Here is a 9,307-nt window from a genome sequence, read left to right as displayed (position 1 = left end):
GATCATTTTGCATTGTTATATCGATTTCATTTGCCTGTTATAAGATATACTCACACAGAACGCTTTTCAAGTTTCAAAATAAGTTTGACCTTTCAAAACTGCTCTCGAGACGCTTTCTTTTCTCCTTGCATAGATTGCAGGCAATATAATGTGACGTAGCTGAGGTGCAATAGCTTTGGTTGCCAATAGGCGGCAGAAAAGGACGGTGAATTTTAACGAGACAAACGCTTGACGATTTATTTGAATGGGATGCGCTTTACTGTGTCATATCTACAGAGAACTCGTACAGTCCAGGTCTGCGCAATGCTCTGATATAAATGTTAATGAGGATATAGACCAGTTATTATTTTTTATGAACCTCAGCATGACATGAACTGTGTCTTACCTGTGATCTGTCTGTTTGAATTATCCGTAAAGAGTTTTAGTTTTTCATTTTTTCATCATAAAGTGGGGAAAAAAATGATCGTGGAGATTTTAAACGGAATCGTTTTGGGCAGTTTTATTACGTCTACATATGTGGTAAGAATGTTTTAAAAATGTAAAGTGTTAACTTATTTGAACGCCTGTATCTAAGGAAGATCTTTTAACTTTGACAGTCTACAAGCTGTTTACATAGAGCTAAAGACGACTATTAGTTGCATTTCCACTTTCGTATTTATTAACCACCATTTGCTGTTGTGTTTCAGTTAGTGCATGTTTTTATATGCTCACTTCCTCATTTCCAATTTATCCCTAATAGTTACTTAGTATGCCTGAGAAATGGAGGAATGTAGCCGTTGTGCTATTTGTCAAGATAGACTACACGATAGTTCACTGAATTTTAGTTGCCTACGTCTTGACGTGCATTAACATGTTGTGTTTGATAGATTGGCGTCATGCTGTTGTCACATACCAGCAGTGGTGCTCCTGGAGCCTCGAACACTCAAGCTGCTGCCTGCATATTGAGATGCACTTCAGTGAAGGCTGGTCGACAGCTGCCATCCGGTCTAGACTAAGCAGCTCCTCTCTTATCAAGATCAAAGCACATGTTCGCCCTGAAAACTGGGAAATGGGAGATGCAAGGGGATGAACTGGTAAGACAAAATGTGAAATTCAATATGTACCATGTATTTTACTATCGTTGCTGTTTTCTGAGCTGAATAGAGTTTATGGAATCATAGAAAGTTTGAGGATTTCTATCTAAAAGGCATAATATGGCGGATTGGTTTTAAACACATTCACTTGCTCTACAGTCTGGACCACAAGTATTCACTCTCCTAAAACCTGACCCTGACATGTAAGCCTGAAACAGATGCCTTCTTAGACATGACATCAGCCTGTGTTTTAGCCAAACACACACACACTCAGTACATGTCTGCAGAGCCAAATGACCTGCACTTATAAGTCCAGTGGGGAAATCTCAGGCAGCTGGGTGAAGGCAGTGAGGACATAGATGTAAGAGCTTAACGCTCGTTAAAAGCCTGCTTCGGGCATTATCTAGACTACCATTCCCTTTCTATAGAATTAAATGTGTAAAATCAGCTTTTAGGATGCAACACCTAACAGAAAACATGCTTTTTGAAGGTGTTAGATCTGCTGAAGGACATAGAGGGGAGAGGATGGCTTTTACAAATATGCTTTATATGGTTAAGTTAAAAAAAAAAAAAAAAAAAAAGTAGAACTGGCAATTTCTTCTAGCTGTTCCAGAGTGCTACAAATGATTCACATATTTTGTAGAATCATGCCATTTTGCATAGCGATCTAATATTTTGGAGTTTAACTTCATAATACTCTGTAGTGTGGGAGGTCTTCTAATGCTGCTTTTACTGAGCCATATGAAATAGATTTATTTTTGTACATGAGTCTAAAAAGTAGTTTTGGGAAAAAAGTAGTGTGCTCTAATTCCTAAATTTATAATGTATCAAAGTTGAGTGTCTCAATCCGAATTAATAGGTGGAGTATCAGATGTTCGAGTCTACAAATGACATTGAATGACAGGCAAATTCAGTACATCTTTGCATTTTTCTAACGACACCTGGCTTGTTTTGGTCTGACACAGTGAATGGCAAATTTGTGATTTTGAAACGAACCAACAAAAAGAGGTGTAACTCACAAAATAAAAGTTAAGTTTATTGTTGAACAACAAACTCCACACATACAACAAACAGGCCAAGGTAAAACAAATAATGTAGACAAAACAAAGTCAAAAGAAACCAAAACTCCTTTTCTTTGGCCTAGCCCTCCCATACAAAAACTAGTTTATGGTACAACTAAAGTTCATACATAAAATTTACTGGAATGCTCTGAGTTCAATGGCTGTTGATTTTATACAGGTTGTCTTTATGTTGAAATATCGAGACATGGTCAAACAAGTAAAATTTCCATAAAGAAGCACCGTTTTGGTCACAGGAGATCATGATAAAGTGGCTGATCTCTTCACAATATGTACAAAAATATAAAATGTAAATAAAAATACAAACAAATCCTTGTCTTGCGTTTTTCATTGTGAATGCTGAAAATCTGAGTTGTGGTCGGTCCTCTAGAAAATTTTGAATTGGGGGTCAAGTTGGTTGACATGGGTGACAAACTTGAAAATGACCATGTTTTATGTATTTGAGTCCTTTATGCCACTGGCTCCAACGGTTTGGGTTAAAGCAGAGGCTTCTACACCTGCTCAGCAATAGAAAACAATCCTTAATCATCCGTCTTCTGCTTCTTGGGATCAACCTCATCCTAAAAAAAAAAAAAAGAAGGGGTTTATTTAAAATGAATTACTTGTACTACATAGACACAAAGTGGCAAGCAAGCACCAAAATTTGTATCCAGGAATATTCTTTATGTAACAATTCATGATTGTACCTCATCTTCTTCATCGTCATCATCATCAGCACCCCGTTTTGTTCCTCCACCTAGCTCATCATCATCTTCATCCTCGTCCTCATCTTCATCACCTATTACCATTAGCCATATGATTAAAATGTCCAAATTAATTTACCACATCAGAAAAATTTGAACAGCAGCGTTGCGCCTACCCTCTGCTTCCTCTTCATCTTCCTCATCCACCTCATCATCCTCTTCATCATCTATTTCAGGCTCTCCATTTTCTTCATTCTCCTGTTCACACAAAAAGGTCATTTTAAAAGATAGATAATCTCCTTTAAATACTTGTGTAGTTGAATAGTAAAGAGGTCAAGAACATTGGCCAAGCATTTATTTACCTTTCCATTAGTGGCATCTTTTCCATTTTCCTTCTCCTCAAGGAGCTTCTTCTCCTTCAGGTCCTACATTATATTAAAAAAAATCAATACAAAAACAAACAAACAAACAAAAAAAAAAAAAAAACACTTGATATTTTGAAACATTTAACTTCGTCAGATTGGAGCCATCTGTGTCCAATAGGCAGAGTCGATGCAGATTACGACTGACGTGAGCAAAACGCCCCCTATGCGCACAAATTTAAATTGCATCTCTAATGACGCCCCTCTGACATTGACGCCTCATTGGCTGCAGCAGAGAATTTAGCTGTCCATCAACGACTCCTGCTCCCGCCTCTTACCGAGTGAGCTCGTTTGTAATCTGACACTTAAGTGAGATTAGGCGGCTGTGGGTATTGTAAAAGGTAAATCCAATAAGTATCCATATTTTGGCGTGTGAGCACACGCTTACTTTGCGGCCCCGGAAAAACAAGAGCTTAAAACACCAATCAAGATGAATAATTCAGAACCACTAAACTGTGGTTCAGTGAGCTGATGCCGAACTCTAATGAAGGACAAAGAAAGCGCACGCATGGCTTTCTCGGTTCATTCCAACACTACGGAGTTCGGCATGCACGCCACCACCGCCGCCGTCACGTTAACCTGGATTTAGCTCGCGCAGTCGCAGAATTGACAAGAAACGGGAGGCAAAAAAAAAAAAAAAAAAAAAACCCACACAACCTGTCATAAATGGCAGATTATCATGGGCTCTTTGAATTTCCTTTGACGGGTTTCGTTTCAGCTAAAGCCCTACCAAACGCATTTAAACGAGCCTTACACAACAAAATATTTTCATTAATTCGTTTATATAATCTTTAGCCCTTAAGCCGTTTATCAACCACATCAACTAGGACCGCCCCCTTAAATTCACAGACGTCTCAGGCTTCAAACTAGTAAACCAACAAGCCCACGTTGCTGTAACACACGGAAAAATATCAACTCCTCGGAAGGCATCGATGTTTGAGCTTGCATATCAGCTGCGAGTATATGAGTTTAAAGGGCTTTCGATTACGAATCACCGCTAGCACAAATGTCTTAATATAACTCGAGTACGCAATTTCTTCACTTGCTTTTTAGCAGTAAACTTCCAAAAATTTGCTTTTGAAATCCGATGCACTGCAGCGTCTATCCAAGTTCCGCGTATCGTCTGACTGCATTAGAAATAGTCGTTACAGCGTTACAGGACACGGAGTTAAACCTTAATTCGAAATTACTTGTAAATACATATGCTTCTTTAATTTTGTCAAATGTGTGACCAATTTGTTTTATTATATTTGAGATTTCCTAGCAATTGATGTTCAAGCCACCCAGACAAACCGGCAAACTTTCAGCCCCGAAGCCACGGACCGATCAACGCGTTCTCAAACCTGCCGTAATGTCTGTTAGCCACAAACTAACCGGCAATGAATGGAGGGGCGATTTAGGAATAAGCGAACTCAAAACATTGTTAAACGGAAATGTACAGAGGCCATAAAACCATACCAACAAACAAATGTGCAAATTGTTTAACATATAGATTTATGAGCTGATAACGAAACACAAAGAATTACAGGTTTACGGATTTATCGCGGTAAAGCAGTTGCCGTCCACAACGCACATCTACGCTGTTCAAAGGGGAACCGACATGCTTGTATAAACAAAGAACCCGCGCGCGCAGACTGTTACATTCCGGACAATGAGAAATCGCGTTGAATGTGCTCTCATTCCCCGCGAGCTAAAAAGCTCGTTACAAATATATCCATTTAAAATTCTCATTACAATGTATCAATTTAAAGCACTTAAAGAGCAGTTATCGCATACTTTGTTGTTTACTTGTAATAATTCGTCAACGATTCTTTCCGGGTACAGCCAAAAATAGCCTACACGTTCACGTTAAATCTGAACCAGAATACAAATGAAAGAGAGAACACGTTTTTGAATGAGAATTTCGTTTATCTGAATGCATCCGTTCTTACCTTAGCGGAGATTTCTGTCGCGGAGTCAACCTTTGTGTCTGCCATAATTAATATGTTGTATCAAAATTCAGAACGCAGGAAAAAGCAAGAACAATCCGCCTGTATCCTCGAACAATCACTATTGTAATGAAGCTTTCTTATGCCGACGGCATGTGATGAAGGAGGCTTTATTATAGATTTGTGGGCGGAGCACGAGAGGCGGCCGGCTGTATTTGATTGGTTAGCGGACTCCGAGGGGGCGTGTTTTTAAGGCAATAGAGTGGAACAATGGAAAGTATTTCTAAACGTAATAGGACACACCCCCAGCCGGTATTTCACCAGAGAAGACACACCTCCTACCTCCGCTTTTCTCGCTACAGACATATCTGTGCAACGCAATTCCACATTTCCTCAACAAATACGTTGATATGACACATTAAAAATATTAAATCGTGTCTCTCTTAATGAAAATCAATAAGTTAGCAAATGTCGTATGTCTATTAACTGCTTAGACTTATTGACCCCTAAATCACCTCTAAACACAGCACCTACATCTTTTATAGATAAAGGCAGGCACCATGCCGAAGTGTGAAAGCCGCTGGCACATTAAGGAAATGTTGTTTTTAAAGCATGTACAGGGATAGGGGTGGTATTAGGGACAGGATTTTTTTTTTCATGCCACATGCAGCCCCTCCCCTTTCCGTGAATTTCGCACTAAACTTAGCACTGCGAGTAAACGCAAAAACAGCTATTCTCACCAAAAAAAGATGAGACGCACACAAAACAGCCAAAACTTGATAGTACCAGGTATGCCGCTGTAGTTACATAACCTCTTACAGAACAAGAAAGCCATATTTAGTTGATGATCCGATTTTTATTTCCTATTGAGAAAGAAAAACTAACCACTGGATATAAGACAGTGCAACCACTAGTGTTTATATCATATATGTTTTGATGTAAATGCGTCTTCCTCAAGTTTGGGTCTGCAAATAATATCGTTAGAAAATGTATTGTAAAATCATTAAAAACACACGTCTTATGTTTTCTTATTCGGGATGAGTAGCATTTAAACAAAGCAGAAGCCATAACCTCGCCGGCGAACATAGAGGGGAGGGGAATTTCGGATACTTCATCATAACCTACATTCAAATTCTACTTTGATGACGAGACTTCTCGCAGTCAGGCGCATCTGATTGGATACTCAGACCACCAGAACCCACAGTTGACGCTTTGCGCCAAATTATTGGATGCCGGAGATGTCAATCAAAGAAATGTCCCACAGTGTGCCAGAAAGCCTGGAAAATGGATTCCAAAGATTTCTGGCCTGGATGGCGATTCATGAGATCAGATCTTGTGGCGGCGGTGTGTAAATAAGTTAAGTGTAACAAAATAAGTTAAAAAAACCCCTCACATTTGACCTGGCAAATAAGAAGAAGGATAATTGTAATTATAAACAAAGTGAATAAATATTTGAACATGAATAATACGGAAGAACACTGGCTAAAATGAAATCAATAATAACTTGTCACATACCTTGCAAAAATCTCACATCTCTGTCACAAATACGTAGGTCATCTTGCCAATCTAAACATTTAGGCCTAGTTAAAAATATGCAAATTAAGTTGGTCTGTTTGTACAATCAAATTACATGTTTTATTATTACTTACTAAAATAACTAACAACCCATTCTTATCTAGCGTTTATAGATCTCAGTGTCTATTGTTTTTTAATGATAAGCTGACTTTATAGCCAATAAATTATATATATACACATTTGATGTTATAGTATCACCAGTAAAAAAAATTAACAACCTGCTTTTACCTTAAAAAGGTGTCTAAATATTAAAATCTAAACACTTATCATCCTTCACACCTATAATGCTCCACTTTAATTCTAGTATCAGGCCAAATATCCTGCTTCTCAGGCAAATCTTCCCTGGGGCAGAGTATATTGCTGTACAAGATAAGAGACACAGAGAAACACTTCCTCATGAGTAGGCAGTGAAGACTGTGCATGCGTGGACCTGCCAGGGAGATGTGGAGGAGGAAAGCATTGCTGTGAAAGAAGTAACTCAGATGATTGCGTCTGACTCTCTGAGGTGCAGACAGGTGTATTCTTCTAGCAAGGGCAGATAATTGCCTGTGCAAGACATCCAGACAGACACCAGTCATGAGCAGTGTCCAGTGTTATCTGGCTTTAGAAAACACAACCCAGCTATCACTATGCATTCCTTCGCCATGAGCTTCTTCTCCTAAAAAAACAAGACATGGTCCTCAAAGGAGGCTGTTTATTTGCATCCGACCTTTTTTTTCTCATAAAAAGTGCCTTGGAGACAAGAATGTGTTCCCTCTAGTGGAAAAAACACATCATAGCAGCTACTGGCATTTTATCCTCTGTCTCATAGTGATAATATTAATACTGTCTAATTTATTCTCTTGTAAGTCTCTGTTTCATCTCTATGCTTTAATCTTCGCTTTCCTAGAAGACTATGAGTTTCGGAGAGTGGCATTGAACTTTCCCTTTAGGAATGTTTTGGAACAGAGATGCAGTTTCCGCAAGGAGAAAGTGCTCATTTGAAAGTAATAACACTGGCCTGGTGGTGTATTTTAAGCATAATGAGAGCAAGCACACTCTGCTGATGTCTGCAGACAATTACTGTACAGCAAAGATTCTGTTAGAGGTTCAAAATACTTCCTAAGAGAGAACAATTTTACTTGGATACAGTGATATTAATATTACACTAGTAATAATGTTACCATTTTGGCCATAGTAATGTATTGTGACTTACATGCTCTCAAATAATTGTGTGTACACAGTGATATTAGTATTAGAATAGTAATACTGTTACCATTTTGGGCAAAATAATGTATTGTAAGTCACATGCTCTTAAATATTCAGAGGAAATGGTAGAAGATATTTTGAAGAATGTCTCTGTTTTTTGTACATTCTGTGAAAGTTAACGTGGTCCAAATAAAATTGAATGCATACAAATAAGCATGGAACAGTACAACAAACAGTATAGAAAGAGAAATTCTGGATCTGAATGGTTCAGACTGGGTGAGGTGAAACCCAATTCTTCCTGTCCTTCCCACAAGAGTGTGAAGTCATAAATTAGGCATGATGCCCTAGGTGAAATGATCGATAACAAGAGAGGGGGAATGAGATAGGATGTGAGAGACCTCTACTGAACGCATGCCAGTTCCTTTTTTTCTTTTTAAACAAAAATATATAGAAGATTAACAAGTGAGCCTAAACTGTCAACAACGAATGTCAAACGATTTTATAACCTGTCACTCATTGTCAATAATAAGTAAATGGCCTTATGAAAATAGTGCCCTCACATTACCCCATCTCAAAAACTTGAGTCTCAGTGTTTACTGTCTGGATCTACCCAATGTAAACAAGGCATGGTTGAACTGTTCTGACTGCCATGATTTACAAACTACTAGTGCATTCAGATGGAAGTAAGTTTGCTGTATACTTCTGGATTAATACAAGCAAATATGTAGGTATATACAATATATGCATGGCTAAACAGGTCTTGGAGGCGCAGCACCTCAAGTATGATTCTCTTCGATCCTCTACATAATTTGTTAACAGATGCAATATGGCATGGTCCATGCCCAGACAAAATATCACCATCACCAGGGCCTGCTTTTTTACTTTCAAGATCTCAAGGTACTGAAATAGTATATTAAATACAGTTGAGGTCAAACGTTTACACCCCCCTTTCAAAGTCTGCAAAAGGTTAATTATTTGACCAAAACTAGATGAATGATCCACAGCTGTTTTTGTTTTGTTTTGTTTAGTAATAGTTGTTTATGAGTCCCTTGTTTGTCCTGAACAGTTAAACTGCCTGCTGTTCTTTAGAAAAATCCTTCAGGTCCTACAAATTCTATTTGAACCCTTTCTAACAATGACTGTATGATTTTGAGATCCATCTTTTCACACTGAGGACAACTGAGGGACTTATATGTAACTATTACAGAAGGTTCAAATGCTCACTGATGCTCCAGAAGAAAAAATCATGCATTAAGAGCTGGTAGTGAAAACTTTTTGAATTTGAAGATGAGGGTAAATTTAACTTATTTTGTCTTATGAGCAGGGGCGCCGCTCGCAATTTTGGGCCCTATGACAAAA

At 38.3% G+C, this 9,307-nt stretch overlaps 1 protein-coding gene across 1 annotated transcript; it reads right to left on the bottom strand.

Annotated features, from left to right (window-relative positions):
- Positions 1-2,088: 2,088 nt before the first annotated feature.
- Positions 2,089-5,332, bottom strand: ptmab (prothymosin alpha b). The gene is made up of 5 exons (XM_073848972.1): positions 5,189-5,332; positions 3,198-3,260; positions 3,012-3,093; positions 2,839-2,930; positions 2,089-2,712 (listed from the first exon to the last, which is right to left on the bottom strand). Exons 1-5 carry the CDS (start codon positions 5,231-5,233, stop codon positions 2,674-2,676), a joined length of 321 nt encoding a protein of 106 aa, XP_073705073.1. The 5' UTR covers positions 5,234-5,332; the 3' UTR covers positions 2,089-2,673.
- Positions 5,333-9,307: the final 3,975 nt, after the last annotated feature.

Source organism: Garra rufa, chromosome 10 (assembly GCF_049309525.1).
Source record: "Garra rufa chromosome 10, GarRuf1.0, whole genome shotgun sequence".
NCBI classification, from domain to species: domain Eukaryota; kingdom Metazoa; phylum Chordata; class Actinopteri; order Cypriniformes; family Cyprinidae; genus Garra; species Garra rufa.
This window is presented reverse-complemented; position numbering and strand designations above follow the sequence as displayed.

Bases quoted from the DNA above. Each gene is read 5' to 3' on its own strand.
- ptmab (XM_073848972.1), bottom strand. From the start codon at position 5,233: ATGGCAGACACAAAGGTTGACTCCGCGACAGAAATCTCCGCTAAG. The intron at 3,094-3,197 runs GTAAATAAATGC...TTGTGTGAACAG, and splicing joins AAGATGCCACTAATGGAAAG to GAGAATGAAGAAAATGGAGA. The intron at 2,931-3,011 runs GTAGGCGCAACG...TAATGGTAATAG, and splicing joins AGATGAAGAGGAAGCAGAGG to GTGATGAAGATGAGGACGAG.